At 37.7% G+C, this 19,316-nt stretch overlaps 1 protein-coding gene across 2 annotated transcripts; it reads left to right on the top strand.

Annotated features, from left to right (window-relative positions):
* The first annotated feature begins 269 nt into the window (after window positions 1–269).
* shisa9b (shisa family member 9b) lies at window positions 270–17,338 on the top strand. 2 transcript variants are annotated; one of them, XM_042505635.1, is made up of 5 exons: window positions 270–388; window positions 496–1,161; window positions 3,912–4,018; window positions 12,615–12,755; window positions 16,178–17,338. In XM_042505635.1, the coding sequence occupies exons 2-5, from the start codon at window positions 653–655 to the stop codon at window positions 16,558–16,560; spliced, it is 1,140 nt and encodes a 379-aa protein (XP_042361569.1). In that variant the 5' UTR covers window positions 270–388; window positions 496–652; the 3' UTR covers window positions 16,561–17,338. The 2 variants fall into 2 exon arrangements, with proteins under 2 accessions (XP_042361569.1, XP_042361568.1); XM_042505634.1 differs by having other exon boundaries at window positions 270–1,161.
* Window positions 17,339–19,316: the final 1,978 nt, after the last annotated feature.

The following is a 19,316-nucleotide window of genomic DNA, read 5'->3' as shown; positions in this document are numbered from 1 at the left end:
ACTGTCCCTGTATTAAAGTCCTGTCAATCCAACTGAGAGTGACTTCCAATTTGAATTTTGGTGTTGGGGTCATATGGATGGCGATTTGTGCTTTTACAGACAATTTAAAGACCCAACACAATAGTAACTGGCTGTAAAGGTTGCAATTAGAGCTATTGCGCAAAGCGCTGTCTCTCTCTCCCCCACTGGCTCTCTCTCTCTCTCTCTTTCGCTCTCTCTCCCGCAGATACAGTCACTCATCGGGGTCTCTTCTACTTTGCGATGTCTCTCACTCTCACCCTCTCTCTCTCTCTCTCTCTGTGTGTGTGTGTGTGTGTGTGTGTATCTGTGACCGACTCTGTGAAGTGAAGCAGCCTCAGAGGTGTCTGACACCCTCCAGCACAAACAGGTGCACCGCCTCAGTGATGCCACCCCTCTCCAACCATTTACTACAGTAACCTGGCCATTGGAAAGAGCCTGAGCCACCTTTGTACAATAACCATTTGTTTTTTCTAGGAGAGAAAAGTACAGGAGCGCACTGTGCTTTTACGCATGGAAGTTTGAATCAGCCTCATAACATTTACGCATGGCTGTGTCTCGTCTTTTCGAAAGACGCGTCCGGGCTTGTGAGAGCTTCTCAGGACGTCAAGTGCGGGGTAAAAAGTGAGCAACGATGCGGGGCACGGAGCTGCTGCTGGGGTACTTTCTGGTGAAAGTTATGGTGTGCGACGCGGAGGGCGAGCCGGGTCAGACGGTCGACGACTTCATGCTGGTGACGGGGTTTAACGAGTCAAATGATGGGGAGGTCGGAGTCACGGAGAGCCCGCACATGGAGGACAAGTGCCGCGGCTACTACGACGTGATGGGCCAGTGGGATCCGCCGTTCGTGTGCAGCACGGGCAGCTACCTGTACTGCTGCGGCACCTGTGGCTTCAGGTTCTGCTGCGCGTTTAAAAGCTCCCGGCTGGACCAGACCACCTGTAAGAACTACGACACCCCGCCGTGGATGATGACAGGAAGACCCCCGCCAAAAGTGGACGTGGCGCTGGACGCCGCGAAGGATAAAACCAATCTCATTGTGTATGTCATATGCGGGGTCGTGGCCATAATGGCACTGATAGGAATTTTCACGAAGCTCGGTTTGGAGAAGTCGCATCGTCCGCACAGAGAAAATATGTCAAGGTAGGTCATCAGTTTACCAATGCCTGTGTTTTTTTAATTATTGTTATTATTAATATTTTTCCTCATTGTAGAATTCTGAGTTATTTTCTGTGATTTGATCCGTCAAAACATCCAAAAGCTGATCTGTTCTTGTGTTACTGAACCCTAACTCCCCCTGCCACAAAGCAACAAGTTGTTTTGTAAAAAAAAAAAAAGTGTGTGACACCATAAAAATAAAACTTAAGTTTTTCTAAAAAGTGATATCAGCCTGGGATTCTATGGGGCAAATTGATTAATTTATTCCACATTTCTTAATTAAAAAAAATAAATCAATCTCCTCCTGCTGGAAACAAATTGCATACCCAGTCTGCAATAGTCGCACATTTTTCTTCAGTGTTACAGACAAAAGTGTGTTTGGGGTTTATGGAATTACCCTTGGCCTGTGACTTTGAAAGAATTGTATAACACGTGTCTGCTCAAAATACAGCTTTTTTTCCCCCAAAATATAACTCAGGAAGCGAAGATTGTTCAGACACAAAAAGGTCAATTGTAGTTTGGATTCAGGAAGAAATATTTCTACTTTCAGTATTTTACAGTTGAAATCAAACACAAGGTCTACAGTATTGTGATGTTGCACCATTTTTTTGGGGGGGGGGGGTCACTAAATCAAATTCTGTAATGTATCATTTACCATCTGCAAAATTTACACCTTCAGTTTGTTAAAAGGGCACCATGTGATAACTTTACTTTTTACAAAACATATAAAAATATATACATATAAAAAAGTGCCCAAAATTGCATACTGCAGACATGATTGTGTGCTTCAACCACTTGCAAATAGCACACACACAGACACAAACACACACAATCTTCCTGAAACACGCTTTACATAAGCACACAAAGAGGCTTATTACTCTGTTGCAACCTCCTCAAGAGACTGATTTTGGGCTAAACAATGTCTGCACTGAGGAGACTATTGTCATTGCCGCTCTGTGAAAGAGTATTTGCTTGAAGCACTTCAGACTAGTTTCCATCCTTTAAAACAATTAACATGAATATAAAATGGTAAAATGACACAAGGTATGAGACAATCGTTACATTGTAGACGTGTTATTGCATGTTGTTAAAGACGCTGCATCATAATGAGTTAACTTTTACACTGCAACTTAGATGAGTTACATTCTAAAGGGGGACAGAGTTTTTAAATATACACAATGTTCCCTGAGTCTAAGCTGAGACCAGTGACAGAAGTTAATTGCAGGATACCTGGAAGGTGCTTTAACTGTGCTACATACAATTAAGAAGTTAACAGGCCCTGTGCATAGTGTGTACATTGTGTAGCTGCCATAATCAAGTCTTGGTATATATTACTGTATGCAGATGAAAAATGAGAAAAAAAAACAAAAAACAAACAGAACAGTTGACTTGACAGTTACTGATGAAAGAAGTTAACACATTTTAGACATGAGTTAATTTCACTATAATTGTCACGCAGTTGCCATGTTCTACCAAGACACCATAAGTGTCAGTACTTACAAGCTTAAAAACATTATTTATTTTTAAAATCTGCCATTTCTTGTTGACTTGAAAGAAAATAAACACCAATTGAAACCCTGTTTTTGCTTACCTCCAATGGTTAAAGTTCTCTCTCTGCAGTGCACCACAAGGGTTTGGGCTAATACACTCCAATATGACTGCAGGATGAGTGTAGAGGTTAATGTGAAACATGGCACACTTTTGGTCACCCCAAACCACAGAAAATGTGTCAAATACTGGGTGAGCATTCAAAGCCCAGTATGTCTCTTGAAAGATGTTTTGACCTATCTTTAGGCCCTGCAGTGGGTATCAGGCTGTGCCATCAAGAATCTTCTTAACCCTCTGACAGGCGACACCCTCCCTAACTCAGGCCCTACATCCAGTAAGCTGCTCTTAAATCCTATCATCCCTCGAGCAAGGAGCAGATATTTGGCAGAATGACCCAGCTGTATCTACACGGTATCTTCTCAGCTTAAACTACAGTGCTTGGCCCAACTGACTTGAGATGCGACTTCATCTGAATACCAATGTTTGCTCACTTTTCCAACCACCATCCCTGTAACAGTCTTACAGCCATTAGCAACCCCCTGGTGTGGGAAACCTTTCATTAATTACATCCTCTGAATTTTTCTATTTTTTTTTTTTTTACCAAAGAATACAAAATAGTTCCAATATGAACTTGTGTGTGAGTGCAAGAAAGCAGGAAAGATGACAGTGTCAAACGTTCAAAGGAGCATTCACATCGAGTGCCACTCAGTCTGTGAAAAGGTTGTTTAGTACCGTCTGTGGCTCTGAAGGGAGCTGCGTCAAGTCTGGCCACGGTGATGTCATGGGGGGTTATGCCAGATTGGGGTCGAGACTTCTTGAAAAGAAAGCCTTTGTTACGGACTTGATATGTGGAGCATGAAAGATGTACGCATTTAAGACGCAGAGAGGGTCCTAGGAAAGATGCCATTGAGTTGCATTTTGGGAAATGTAGGATCCAGTGATTTTGGAGTTTGACCCATACATCAGACCAGCACTATGTCATCCAGAGAAGCCTCTGATCACCACCCCCCCTTTTGGGTTAAAAAAAAAAAAATAAATCCAGCATCCTGCACAGATGGCAACACTGTACACAAGTTAAAACATATCTCCAAATTTCTACTTCAAACAAACTTGTTAGCTGAGTATACTGCTGGCCTGTACAGAATCTGCACTTGTTATTTGCTAAAAGATGTTCTTCATCCTTTCAGAGCTCTCGCACATGTTATTCGCCATCCTGCCTCAGAACATACGGACGACATTGGATTTGGCCAGCACTATGAGAACATACAAACCAGAGTCACTGTTAACAGTCTCCGTAAGTACTGTTACATCAGCAGCACACATACATGGACACATGACAGAGGGTTCTGTTTAAACACTTGGTTCCACATTCACTAATGCTGCTGCCATCTGCTCTGCTGAACAGATTTACACCATGACAACCAATTTCAACAGAAAACTCTTAGATTTGGTTTTAAACACACATAAACCCAAAATTATGAGCCCTGTCTATTTGCTTGCCTATCCTGAATCCACCATGGAACTGAAAGTGGTCCTGCAGGCTGATGAAGCAATTACTTGTAGTCATTCCCTCAGCAATCACTTAACATATATACTAATTACCACCGACAACCTGGAGCCCTGCCTCTTAGCCAATACTCTTGTATGCAACAATCTCACACATAATATCACTCATTCTCATTCTCTTGTTCACCAACACCAACACCTACACTCACCCACACAGATATGCACCAAAGAAAGCAGCTCTTAATAATGCTCACCTGCTTACTGCCTTGACAGCTCCAGTCATTAAAGGTCCCCTCCCCTCATGCAAGCTGGATAATTACAGCAAATGGCGTCAAGTGTTAAAAAAAAGCTTTACAGACATAGTCATGCAGCATTTTTATTTTGTATTCTTCATTTGCAAATACCCGCTCTAGCCAAATAAGTATTTTTAAAAAGGAAATGCTAAACTATTTGGTTTGTTTGGTTTAAACTATTTGGTTAGACGATGAACTCTCCCGATACTGATTAGGTCCAATGCGGTCTAGAGTTGAAATAATTAAAAAGCACATCTCATACAGTAGAAGTAAAGGAATTATTGAAATAATTAGTTGAGCCAGGTTATGACCTAGTGCTTCTGTTACAGTGTAAAAAATAATTCCAAAAAGAAGATATTACACAAAGTGATGCACAATTTCCTTCAATGTAGATACTTTAAGACATTTCTTTTTAGGCAGATGCAAATCCATATCAGTGATTATTCATAAGCTCTGGAAGGTCAGCAGTATGCATGTTCTTATTACAACTGAAGAGTGCAGCGGGTGATCTCGGTGATTAGTTTGGGAGGTGCGCTAATTAGTAAAAACACCTGGTGTAATCTGTGGCTGGAATGAAAACCTCTCTGTTCTTGGCACACATGGCAGACTGACGCCTACCACAAATTACCTTGTCATACGGTACATAGCCAGGCAGTAATTGTGCAAATATTTAAGCATTTTCAATGAGCAGACTGTCTGTAATTAGTTTAAACTCATCAACCCGAATGCATTCATTTAGTATAAATCAAGAAAACAAAGTCAACAATGGTTAGATGCAGACATGGTGGACACTCTACTGGATTTTGTGAAGTTATAGAAAAGTAATTCTACATACAATGCGTAGTTGCAAGGCACAGAAAATGCATAAATGAAGAAAGGCTATAATACACCGGGAAAAGAGAAAAATTCATATAATGTTTGTTATTCGAGACAATGGCGTATTTATATTACTGTTTTTAACCACACCTGTCATCAGCCAGCTTGTCAGCCTAACAGTGTGGGTTTTATGTATAAATGTAGGTGTGGTTTACACTTTTCAAACGTTTTGGCCTCACAAAGATCCAAGTAGGATCGAAATGTGGTCTTGATTAAACTTTTTTTGAACAGGCTAAGTATACAGGCATTGCTTTTTTTTGTTTATGCAAATTTTGCAAAAAACAAATGATCTAAAAAGTTCTTGATGATTGATCCCCAAACAGCAGTCCGGGGAATTTGCATTTCTTGGTTGCAGGGCACTTATGTAATCAACTCTATGACAGGATACAGACAATGCCTATTTTCTACATGTGCCATTTACCTTTAAAAATAAATGTGATCTTTTCGCATGCTGCCACAAGGCCACTGTGCTTTGTGTCACTTCACAACTGTGTTTTTTACAATACTATCATATTAACTGCATTTATTACTGTAGTGAGAAATCCAGTTTAACTTCAAACATAACTAACCTCAGAAATAGAAAGGCCTTCTATTTTAAGAGTGAGATGTCTTTTTTGCTTTAGATGATCTTTTTTTTCCTAAGGTGAAGTGTCAGCACTGACAAAGTAATAATTAATCATTGCACCTTCTGTCCTACCTTGCCTTCTCACAGAATAATTATCAGTTCATTAAAAACCAGCCAACATGTTAGGACTGATCTTCTGAGAGAGATACTGTATTCTTCCTTTACAAAATTACAGTTTTGGTATGGCATGATTCGGTAAAACAGTGCTTTGATTAATTTAAATGCACATTAGGATTTGTTTTTCTTTTTCTTTTTTACTGTCATTTAGCTTGTGAAGTTCAATACTTTGATTTGTCAACCAATGAACATGCCAGTCATCTTTCTGAATGCAGTATCTGTGTTAAAATGTTGCAGTGAGTGAGTTGAACCCACTAAGGAGCTTGTGTCCTGATTTAAAACCCCACTTTCCCTGTCAGTCCCTGGAGTAAATAAAAGAAAATGATCAATGATGTAAGATCATTGTACAGTAGAACAAGTGCAGTCACAACACCTACTTAAAGGTTATGTCACTTTTATAAAAAAGTGAAAATGGAACTGCTTTGAAAAATTTGCAGTTGTCTCACCCCACCTGCCTCCTTCTTTGAGTCAGAAAATTACATTTTGCCTGATGATCATTATATATTTATATTTAGTTTCTGTCATCTGTTTTTTTTCTTCAGATTATCAGAGAATGCTTCTTGTTCATAGCAGTGCAAAGGCAATCATTAGATTCTAATTCTTCTGTATATATATTACATAATACGAAATTATTCTGTGTAAATTTGCAATGCATTATACTTAAATTCAGCCTTAACACACAGTGCAGATTCCCAGCTAACTGGGGTAAACAAGAAGGGAAGTCAGGGGATTATTGTATGAAAAAAAGACTGGGATAATATCATTGCTATTACATTATATTATGCCAATAATAATCAAAATACAGTTTAAACTCTTACAGCAGCATTAAACATACCAGAATTACATCACCTAATACAGTACATTAAGGAACAAATATTAATATTCCATCACACGTCTTTTTTTAGTTAACACCAATATTATATCGATATTGTGATATAAGACAATATATCGTCTTAAATTTTGGATACTATTATATTGCGAATGATGTCTTTTCATGGTTTTAAAAGACATAACAATAAAATTATGTAATTTTCTGAACTTACCAGACTCCACTATTGTTTGCCTTTACTCATATAGTCATTACATCCAATTTACTGACAGTCTAAAATCTTATTGTGTAAATATTTTGTGACAGCACCAATAGTCAACCCAACAATATCACTGCATTATTGACAGAGGTATTTGTTAAAAAAGAAAAAAAAATGGAATATTTGATTTTCTCCATGTCACCCAGCCAACGAACATTATTTTTAGTTAAAAACAAATGAAAATACAATCTTAAAATCTTAAGATCTTTGTTGTTTTTGGAGGTTGATGTCTATGCAGCCTGTTTTTATTCTTTATTGGTCGTGGCCCTGCAGCTGGACTTGATAGACACAGTAAAGTTTTATTCAAATTAAATATATTCAATTCATATAATACTACATTAAAGAGGATGTACGTAGGTCTTCATTTGTCAGTTGACCTTGGGCATGTGGAGCCAGGGCACAGCTGCATACAGGGATGTATTGGAGAGATTCTCTGTAATAGGGTTGACAACAACACAGGGGCGATGATTCCTTTCTTGACAGAAATCCTTACAAGGTTACAAGAGGTGAGGTGATATTTTTTGCACATGGATCTGTCCTGTACTTGCCCTCTCCTGCTGTGCTTTCTGGTGGCAGGTGTTACTGTGCCCCAGCTGTAATAGTCACTGTATATTACTGACAGTGGTGTAAAGCAGTGATTGAAATGCTCCAAAAGGGAGCCCCTTTTCCTCATCTGTTGCTTGTCAAAGATAACCAAAAAAAATCTGTTAGACTAGGCTATAAGCTCTCATTCTCCTCAAGACACCAATGATACAGACTTTTGTGAGCGTGGCTTCTTTGGCTAACAGCACGGCCACATTCATGTCCTGCTGGTCATGTGCGCACATGGGGCAATTGTGAAGTGTGGCCTCTTTTTACTCCAGGCAGTCAGCCAGAGAGAACAAAGTCTCCACTCACTGCCAACACTCCACTGGTGCATGACAGTCCATTTCCTCACTGCCAGATAGAAATGTATTTCAGCAGCATTACCTCTGACAGCAGCTGAGAAATTGCTACCAAATGTAGAGTCTACCTATGGTTCTATTTTCAATCTGCCATATACTGTACCCGGAATTGTATACTGAGCCCTCAAATCTTAAAGGAGATAATTACCAACTGACAATACTGAGAGAAAAAATGGATGGAGACGGATGAGCTGTTTCACTCTTAATAGTAAATGGGAAATATACAGCTGCAATTTTCACCACATTGACCACTGACAGCACACATACATCGGGGCCATTAGTCAATTGAACTCATTCTAAATTAGTTTTTCAACAATTTGCAAACATAATTTGCCCCCTCACTTAAATGTCGGACCTGTGTGAATAAAATTAAATATGTATATGAGTTATTATTGCTCTCTAATTCCCCTCTTTATTTGGAGTGGTGCACTTCAAGCCTTTACTCTTCAATTTGACTGATGCAAGGGTAGTCTCAGTTTGAATTTATTCTAACAGTGTGAGAAAATAGCTTTCTACACCACCCTGACTGTCATGTCCCAAAGCTCCAGCTGCATAATGCATAACCAACAGAATTAGACAGTAATTTAAATAAGGTTGTTTCAGAGCAACATTTCACAAAAGTTCTGCACCTAAATAGTTCAAGGTATTATAATTGAGGATTGTTCAGTGTTTGTTTTCTTTTTAGGAACTCAAGAATGGAAGTCAGGTTTATATCAGTCAAGGTGATCTAAAATGAAATGCTTTAAAGGGACCAAAAAAATATTTAGTTGACTTTAGCTTAGTTGTGACACTGGGTTACCATCATTTAAAGTCAGGTCAATTTCACATAGAATACTGACGAGAGATGACGTTCAAATTTTGTTTGTTTTGAGTTGCGTTGTTGAGTAACCAAAATCCAGTCAACACAATTTTGCTTTTAACCAAAATTTAGCATATCTCTAATCAGTGATGCCTCCAGGACACATTGCTGAGACATTGTGATGGTCTGTATTATTTTAACACACATTTGCTAAAAAGGGTTTATCCAGTATGCAAAACTTTGGACATGCCATCCAAAAATTATTTTGTATACTGTGATTTTTGGAGCATGTGTGCAGAAGTGGCGTGTTGAATGAAAAGGTCCATATTTTCTTTTCTTTTTCTTCTTATTATCTGTATCAGATTATATCAGGACTTTGGCATCAATACATATTGATTAGTCATTTTGGACTATTAAGATACATTGACTGATACTTTGATTGCCTTTTGGGGTAATAAATATCTGCCACTGGTCAGGAAATCTGGCCAGTCTTTCCAATTACCAAAATAAGAATGTGACGCTGCATGAACTTGTTAATTCTACATTTAAGAAAGCATGAATGACTCTTTTAAAGTAATGACCAACTTAAAAAATAACTCTGATTGCTTTATAATAATGACATTATTATATAAAAGCCTGTCCACAAATGACTAATATATTTGTACTTAATCAATAAATATAATTTATATTCATTTGTCTGTAAAGATGTTTTATCAAAAAATGTACACATATGTTTTATGTTAAGAGTTCTGGATGTCTCACTGAAGAGATATTGACTCCGAGATAATAGAATATTTTCACCGTTAACTTGAAAGTAGGCTGCCTGTAAATAAGAACGCCCTTCTCCTTGCACCATTTATTTCGGGGCACATAGCTCCCAAAATACTCTCTTAAATCTTTTATGAGTTCTGGGGTGGTGTCTGTGTCTGGAGTGTTAACTCGCTTATTTCCCGCAACAACCATGGAGTCTTTAACCTTACAAGTCTCTAGAAGTGGCCTACTTTCTTCCAGCAGCTGACATAAAAGCTGTGACTCTGACATCAGCGCAAGTGACACTCAGTTATCACAAAGTCAGATAAACATTAAAGAGGGAGACAGACGCGTAAATACATCAGCCCCTCAGTTTAAATTGAGTTTGGCATCCTCAAAAATAGAAAAGTTGCAGCAGACGTTCACAGATGCACTGTCCTCATTTAGTGAAATCTATTGTCATAGAGTATATAAAGATGACATTTGAGATATCGGAGGCATTCAGATACGCTAATATATATATATACTGTATATATGTATATATATTCTACTTTGAACAAAATTGGCATACAAAAGAGTTTGGCCAAGGCATTATAGTGTACATCGATAACTGCTTAAATTATTTACTTTCTGTGGCTTCTACCTTTCCAGGGGATACCCTGACCCTGACCTTGACTGGAGTATCAGATGAGCACAATGGTCAGGTGACTGTTCAAATGCTTTAGAGTGTAAACTTGCTGGAGAATGAACAGTTTAATTATGGAGTATTTAAAAACAAACATGTACCTATGAATTTCTAAAAAGCAGTATTAATCATGTATTATCCTTATTACATAAAACACAAACAAAGTTCATTTGGTGTATTCTATGGAAGGAGATAATCTTTGACTTTTAGCTTAAGCAAAATCCCACTGAGCCAGCCTGTGTGCATGGCCCACTTATGATGAATTTTATGAAACTGAAACAGGTCAACAAGCCCAAAAATGGACCTGACAAGGTAACACAGATAGATCTGAGAATTCGGTTACTTTTGTTAGTAAAGCATTTTTAAAAGATCTCATTAAAGTTTATGAGCTCATCCATTGCTGAGCTTAATACGTTATCTTTACATGAGAAGGTGCTGTGCTGTCTTTCTCAAGGATTGTAGTTTTTTATAAGGCTTACAATAAGGCTGGATAATACCGGAGCTTGATATAAAGACAGCCTTATCACTGGGAGAACACAGTGACACCATCATTCTTTTGCTACCTAAAATGACCTCAAAATCTGATTTCACTCAATACACCACCCCCTTGTTGAGGTGTGGTGGAGTGAAAAGAATTGCCAAAGCTGTCCTCTGCATCATTTCATGAGACAGCATTGATAATTTGAGACTTTCCAAATTAATTAGCACAGTAATAAAGTTTCTTGCTGACCAGTGGGGAATAAGAGCCTAATTAACCTATTTTCTGTATTAATGATCTGTTTTTAATCAGACACGTTCTAGACCAAGGACTAGTGGACTCCCCACAATTTAGAAAGTTTGTAAACTTTCGTCATTAAAAACGAAAGGGATGAGCCAATGGACATTTTTTTATATAGTAATAAGTTATTGATGCTTGACTCACAGTGGATTAACACTGGCAACCCCTTTCAGTCAGGTTACCTTTATAGGAAACCATTTACATCAAGAAGATGACATTGATATTTAAGGGGACCTATTATTCTCATTTTAAGGTGCATACTTGTAACTTGGTTTCTAGTAGAACTGTTTGAAACACAACAAAAAGCACTCTTTTAACATGGTAAATCACCAGTAAAAGCTTTTAAACTAAAATCATCACGATCCCAACTATTGCAGCAAGACTATGATCTGAAATTGGGGAGAATTAAAGCTTCTAAGCCAAAATCTTCACAACCGGACAGGTTCCAGCAAAAAAAGGCATACAATCTGGGAGAAATTAACAAAATTAGCACCCAACACTACAGGTGGCCCATTTCATAATAGTATATATTATTGGATTATAATTATGAATGCATGAATATGTTGATTATGTTAATGTTGCAGCTGGTAAAGGTGGAAACTAATCTGACTGAATGTAGGTTATCTGATGGGTAGCCTGTAAATTCCAGCAAGGGATCAATAAAGTCCTGTCTTAACCAATAGGTTAATATTAGATCATTTATTTGCCTTTTATGTTTTGTATTATTAATCTCAGTCTGCAAAGTAAATAAATTAACAAGACATTTATTTTGAAAATTGGACATTGTAAATATTATATCTACCCTAGAAAATAAGGAAAAGCATTTCAGGTGCCCTCTATTATACCCATCATTGTGATTTAGTAAGAGGTCAAGCTTAAAAGAAGTAATTAATGAATGATTTAATCTAGCCACATCAAGTATTATATAAACATGTTGATATCTACTCAGATATGTACAGAACACAGCAAACACGGCAGTCTTCAAATCACTGCCTGTGAATTGGTACGTTCCACAAATCTCCTCCAGAGAAGACACTCTGAACATCTGCTTGCTCTGTCATGCCAGTAGGCAGGGGGCCAGTCTCATTGCTGTGCACCCCTTAATTTACCAGATGTCTACTGTAGGATTAGTACAGTTTCACAAAGAGCAGTCATGACTCTCCAGCTGGGTACCAAGAAAAGTCTACTTAGGGGAAAGTGACACTACCCGGTTAGAGAAACAATTATTCTATATTCAAATCCATTCATCAAGCTGATTTATGTCCTGGGTTCATGTAACAGTCATGTAGAGGAAACCAATCCAGTTTAAATACATCAATGATATAAATAAAATTATTAATTTAAACATACAACACACTTGAACATATTACCTCAGCGATTAAAGGGAACTGAATTTCTGCATTAACAACTTGTGTTTTGCCTCCTTCAGACAGCAGCCAGATGAACAACGTGGTTCAAGCATCAACTTTGATAGCACAGCCTTACCCGGCTGTGGGACAGATCACCAGCCCCTACGAACCGCAGAAGTCTGTCAAGGATCTCAACAAGTACGCCACGCTCAAGGCTGTGGGTAAGAAATTGTTTACGATGAGCCCTAATGATAAAACAGAAACTGCCATTCATCATTTGGTCTGATTAGGTGGCCCATTACATCCTTCATAAATGAAACTAGTATAATTAATCAGGGTTTCCCTGCATCATATAAGGAGGAGAGTCAAAATTTAATTGAGTGAACCAGAAAAAAAAGGAACTGTAATCTGAGTCATCATGAGGATACGTTTATAAGTTCATGAGGCAGAAAACAGATCTGGAACGCTTCATAAATTCTTTCATGTAATCCCAGTGAAACTTTATGTGGTTAATTTTGTTTTAAACATTGATTCTCTATAAAGACAAAAACATGATTTTCTGCTAGTTGCAGTTATTAGTGAGATTCACTGACATTTCTCTCTTTTCGGTTTAGCACTGAAATGACACTAATAAGACAAAGTGGCTTTGGCCTTTTTTCAGTTTTTAATTTCTTTTCCAGTTTAAATGCAGCAACAAACAATCTGACACGATGCATGTAGTTAGATATGTACTTAAAATGAAATGTTCATCTTTCTTTAAATAGGAGTTGGTTTGTCTCATTAAATCTGTGGCTGACAGAAATCCTTGTCAGTTAATCCATAGCCCATCAATGCCAACAGAGAGGGGGACTGAAAGTTTATTTATAGAGGCAAGTTTGTTGTTCTTCTCATGTGCTAATTTTGGAAAGTCTGCAGACATTGCCTGGACAAGCAGCATTGGAATCAAGACATAATAGCAAATACCAAAATAGTATCACTCAGCAAGATGATGCGAAAGTATTTAAGTCTTGAAGAAAAACATGTTTGCATTGTCAAAATATGTACATGAAAATAAATTCCTGCAAGAAAATAGTACTTTTATGATGTATAATTCCCTAAAGTGTTTGAGCTGATATTAAAATACTGGTAACCGTCAAAACGTAAGTATAGTCAGGCATACTTGATAACCTTTTAGATTTTTTGAGAATACTTGAGTTATGGCCAAAACATGTTTTGTGAACTTTGGCCACCAAATTCTCATCAGTTCACTCTTGAGCCCAAGTGAACATTTGTGCCAAATTTAAGGAAAGTCTCTCAAGGCCTGAGATACTGCGTTCACAAAAAGAGATGGAGGCATGGTCAGAGTGACCATGATCTTTGATCTTCAAAATCTAATCAGTTCATCATGTAGTCCAAGTGGACGTTTGGCAAATGTGAAGAAACTCGATCAAAGTGTTCCTGAGATCTAGTTCACAGGGATGGGACAGACAGACAGCCACGACTGTCACCAGCATGGAGGCAAAAATGAAACCATAACTGATTATCAGTTGTTGAATCTGTCCATGCATACCCAACATTTTACACTATAATCATACTTCAAACCAAAATTTACAAGTCCATTTGATAATAACAAATCCTAAAGATTTTACTATCAGTGTTAAGATTTTGGGTTGTCTGGAAAAATAAAAAATAAAAAAAGAATTCAGTTGATGTTTCACTGCTGTTCATATTGATTTCTGAAGCCAGAAAACGATCACAGTGGCAGATTAAAGCAAAAAAGTCTTTAATATCACTGACCTCTGTTTTGGCCGACAGTCATCTTGGCCTGTGTGATGCACTTAAAAATTTGGCAGAGAAAAATAAATAAATAAATAAATCTGCAGAACCAAAGTGTAGAGTAAAGGTATTTTTGGACCTGTATTTTATGTTATTTAGCACGGTTAAACTGGAGTCTTTTTTTATAGATGAATCAATTAGCTGTGTTTAAGAGACCTGGCTATGGAAAGGATGACGGCTATCAGTGTGCGTGCGCTCAGTCCAATCGCATAAAACAGTTCTTTGTGATTCACAAGAGCTGCTGAAGCTTCTCCGCTTCTAATCCACTGAAGTGCCGTCAAACAAACTGATCATTAGGGCAAATAAAAATAGAGCAAATCTTAGATAATGAGACTGGGGACAGGAGACAATCAGGAGCAATCAAAACACAAATGAGTTGGGGAGTTGATGCATCTATACTGTACACGGTGAGCCATGTGAGCCACTGTGGTTCTATATACATACAGTATAAATATGTGTGCGTGTGTGTGTGTGTGTGTGTGTGTGTGTTCATCTGCCTGCACTTATGTGGGTTTTACTAGTAGCTGCTGTAAAAATATGCTGCTTATCACTATATTTCTTTTCAGTACCGTGAAGTAAGATCCAGAGAGCAGCTACAGCTTGCTGCTGATGAAGAGACCACATTAAAGGTTATCTGGGAGACATTTCATTTCATTAAAAAAAAAAAAAAAAGTAAAAAAATTAGGAAATGTTACTGTGGAAAAGGCTAATGCTGGAGCTTGGTGTGCTCAGGCTCAATTAGTGCTGAAGTGAAAACTGTTTTCATACATTGTCTGCACCAGATTGGAGACATAAAATCACACTGCAGTGCTTTTTATGAGCAAATTACAGCAGCTGATTATGGCAAGACAAATGTCATGAGCCAAGATATACTGTGCAGTGGTCTACCACCTCAGACATTGTACTAAAATAATATCCTCGAATATCAACAAATATTCAGTGGAATTTGAGCATAATTATTTACTGACCTCTAACATAATATATTTGCAATCTTCTAATTAATAAGGCTGACAGGACATGGGAAAAATATATTTTAACATGTTCTGACTTCCTGTAAAGGGCTGTGTGAAGCTACCATAACTCAGTAAACACGATTAGCATTCAACACTACATTATTGTGCACCAAGGGCATAATTTCCAGTGGGGATGACATGTCATGTCATTACGTTGTGACGTGTTAATGAATGGTGCAGGCAGAACTTAGCAGACTTTCCATGCTCTGGGTTTTGCCTCTCAGACTGCCTCAAGTTGTTGACAGAGACTGTTAGGACTGACAAAGTACTTCCTCTTCCTGTCCATGTTTTTGCGTAAAAAAATAGAAGTACTGCAATGTATACCTCCATGAACCAGTTAAAATGCAGTTAGAGTTTACATCCATGTCTGTCCAGACTCATAAGAGGCCATGACAGAAGACAATGCATCAAATATTGATGTTGCTGTTCATCCTTGAATCCAAATGTATGTTTGTGCCAAATTTCAAGAAATTCCCTTGACGCACTCTTGAGATATCGCATTCATGACAAAGGGATGTACGTATGTAGACATGAACACAGACAGATGGACGGAAGGACAGCCCAAAAACACAATGCCACTGGCCATGTTTATGAATGGATGAGCAATGTAAGTTGGAATTAGTTATTGTAATGGCCTGATAATGTGAGGTGATACTGCTGTCTCCTCTCCTCCCTCTTTTGTATCCTAAACAACAAAATTTGACTTTAGGTCTATTTTTATCTGCCTGTCTAGTTCTGCACTCAGGACACAATGCAATGGCTGATGAAGGGAAAATTGACAAAGAACTATGATGCTGTTTATTTGTATTTGTTAGCAGAGAAAGCTAATGACAGCTTCTACAGCAACCGGCGGCAAGTGATCGAGATGACAACCAAGGGCAGCCTTCCCATGGAGGCTATGGATATGGAGCCAGAGCCCAGTAATCCTTACAGCCCACCCAGACAGCTGTCTTCAAAACAAAATGGACACAAGTACAAAAGCCCCAAGAGCCGCAGCTCACAGTCGCTGTGCTACGGCTCCAACACTGCTGCCAGCCCGGGGGTGCTAAGATCTTGGGAGAGCAAGGACATGCTGGGACTCCGACAGAGCTATGGCCCAAAGAAACTCTGCATCATAGAGAAGGAGCTGCACACCACTCGTTACTTGCCTCCACAACCGTACTTTGTCACCAACAGCAAGACAGAAGTGACAGTATGAGGGACTGTCTAAGCATCAGGCTTAAAAAGGAGTCTGCATTTAGGGAAGGCGGTAGCTGATGACTGTGGGTGGTGTTGTCAGATATCAGCAAGGACCGTATGTGCAGCTGTGCATGTGACGGGCAGCATTTAAGATGCCACGTTAAGGTGAAGTGTACTATCAAAAGACTCTGAATCATTTACTGTTCCTCAGAAGGGCACAGTGATTAATATGTTCCACTGATATATAATCCAACTGCTAAACAGAACATAGTTACATAACTTACATAAAATGTGACACATACAGCGCTGTTGTCAGTATTTACTGAGATATCAATGGACCTTAAAGTATAATATATATTTTCTGTTGTCTAATTGAGAAAAACAACCTTATTTATCTAATCAAGGTTGAGTGGCCTGTGGTTAATTGGGTATTGATGAAACACTTTACAGGACAATTTATATATACTGTCAAAACTGAAAATGTTTGGCACTGCTATGTGATGGATAAAGCTCAGTATCCAGGGATGATAAATTTGAGGAAATAACCTAAATAGTTTAACAAACCCAAATTATAGATATTTTTATGTATTTACTTGAAATGAAGGATCTAGTTGTCCTTAGTTTACCAAACAAGTTAATTGGGAAAAACACAGTGTAAAATATGGATAACTGACTTTGTGAACTTTTATATATTACACTCAAATTAATTAGGCCGTAATCTCACAATAATCACCCATCTCCAAAATATTACCCACATTTGTACTGTCACTCAAAATGTTTAAAGTCTAATTTTAAAAAATGAGCCATATCAGGTGGTTACACATAATTTCATGGTCGTGACTGTCACTGAACTAAGTAAGAATTGTATTTATTTCAGAGCAGAATTTGAAGCATACTTGTTGTCCAAAGGTTAGTTATTCAGATTTGTTTACAAATCCATTTTGGAGAGATTCATCATTTATCAAACAGTATTTCTAAAAAATGAATAAATAAATCAATGAGTCTGTGAAACTGTTAAAGTTAACCTAAATTAAATTAATTAAAATCCATTAAAAAATCTATTAAATTTTTTTGAATGTAATGTAAATTTTTAAAGTTATAGATGTCTCCCTTTAAGGACACCTTCCAAATGCATTCAAACCAAGTCTCTGCCAACAGACATTGTACTGATACACATATTTCCATGAGTACTAGGAGAAGTAGCAGAGTATTGAACCAGTGTTGTATTGGTGTAATAGTGCCTCTCATCAGTACCAGCATGTGTGTGGTTATCTTACTGTAGAACATACTGTAGATGAAGCCTCACTATTAGAATGGTCATTGGTCTTAGTAATGCATTGTGCCCTCAACAAACGTCATTTTAAGAGTAAAGATGGAGGCTCGGAATTTGCGTCATAGTTAAAAACTGTCATCTTTTATTAAAAATGTATATGACTTAATTCCAAATATTATTTAGTTCCAGATCTCATATTTATTGAATGTATCTGGACTGGACAGTCTGCAGTGGGACAGTAGCAGTTTCCAATGTAAGAGGTCAACAGTTATTTAACTTCTGTCAGGATGAATGTAAAAATTTTGCTAAGCATATTAAAGGTTTTCTGTCTGTTACAACTCAAATAAATTGGTCAACTAAAGAGATATAAATCATTGATTGACCCTAGTATTTTACTACGTAACAATATTTACCCACTGTGGTATTTCAGTTCACTACTAAAGACATATGTTTTAATATTGATCACCAGTTCTTATCTCTGCTAGGGATGATCAAGGTGGAGAAACTTAAAATCACAATATTAATGATCTAATACCACATAAACAATATTGCTACAATATTGTAGGGTTGACTATTGGCGCTTTCACAAAATATTTGTTTACACATGGAGCTGGGCAATATTGATGATGTGAGACTACATGTCATCTTAGATTTTGAATATTGTTATATTGTAGGTGTTGACTTTGCCTGGTTAAAGGCTGCATCACAGTTAAGTGATGTAATTTCTCAGACTGTTATATCTCACTCTGTCAATATTTTGTGAAAACATCAATGGTCAACTCCATAATATCATCCCAAAATTGATATCAAGGCCTTTGATCAAAATGGATTTATTAATTTATTGTTTATTTAAAAGGAACATAACATATTAATGAACATCAGTATAAAGCGGGACTGTTAATTTACATCCATAGGCCTTTGTGGATGTTATAAATAAGTGGGTAAAGGCAAATAGTAGAACAGTTAGTACAGTCTAGTAAGTTCAGAAAATTACAGCACTTTAATGTAATGCAGCCTTTAAAATCAGGAAAAGACAGAACTTACGACATCCAAAATCTAAGACAATGTCAAGTCTCATATCACGATATTGATATAATATCAATGTATTGCCTAGCCCTAATCTCAGCTAAAGCACCATACTGAAAACCTTTTCATGCTGCACTTGGCAAAAAATGTTTTAAATTAAGTAAGATTCTCAGGTGCAATTGATCATCTGTTGCACTGATTTTCCATCCAAGCAATATAAAAAGATGCTCACGCCTGCCTGCAGGTCTTACTCATGCAGTTGACTATTTCAAGCAGCCGAAGACAGCGCTGCACTCAGAGCTCATATGTAAGTGGGAAGTAGGAACTGCTACGACAATGTTCAGTTGTATTTATGTATTCTCGAGTCCAATTCGTAGCTGTTAATATTTTTACAGACTCTCAACCAAACTGTATGCAATATTTTCCAAAATATGTAGATCTAGTGCACCAAACTGTCCTTTCACAGTTAATCAGCT

Source organism: Plectropomus leopardus, chromosome 17, assembly GCF_008729295.1.
Source record: "Plectropomus leopardus isolate mb chromosome 17, YSFRI_Pleo_2.0, whole genome shotgun sequence".
Taxonomy (NCBI): Eukaryota; Metazoa; Chordata; class Actinopteri; order Perciformes; family Serranidae; genus Plectropomus; species Plectropomus leopardus.
Note: the sequence above shows the minus strand (reverse complement) of the source record. Positions and strands in the feature narration are given on the sequence as shown.

What these genes read in the sequence shown, in the direction of transcription:
- shisa9b (XM_042505635.1), top strand. Translation starts at nt 653, where the DNA reads ATGCGGGGCACGGAGCTGCTGCTGGGGTACTTTCTGGTGAAAGTTATG. An exon ending in CACAGAGAAAATATGTCAAG is followed by an intron (nt 1,162 to 3,911) that starts GTAGGTCATCAG and finishes TCATCCTTTCAG; the next exon opens with AGCTCTCGCACATGTTATTC. An exon ending in AGTCACTGTTAACAGTCTCC is followed by an intron (nt 4,019 to 12,614) that starts GTAAGTACTGTT and finishes TGCCTCCTTCAG; the next exon opens with ACAGCAGCCAGATGAACAAC.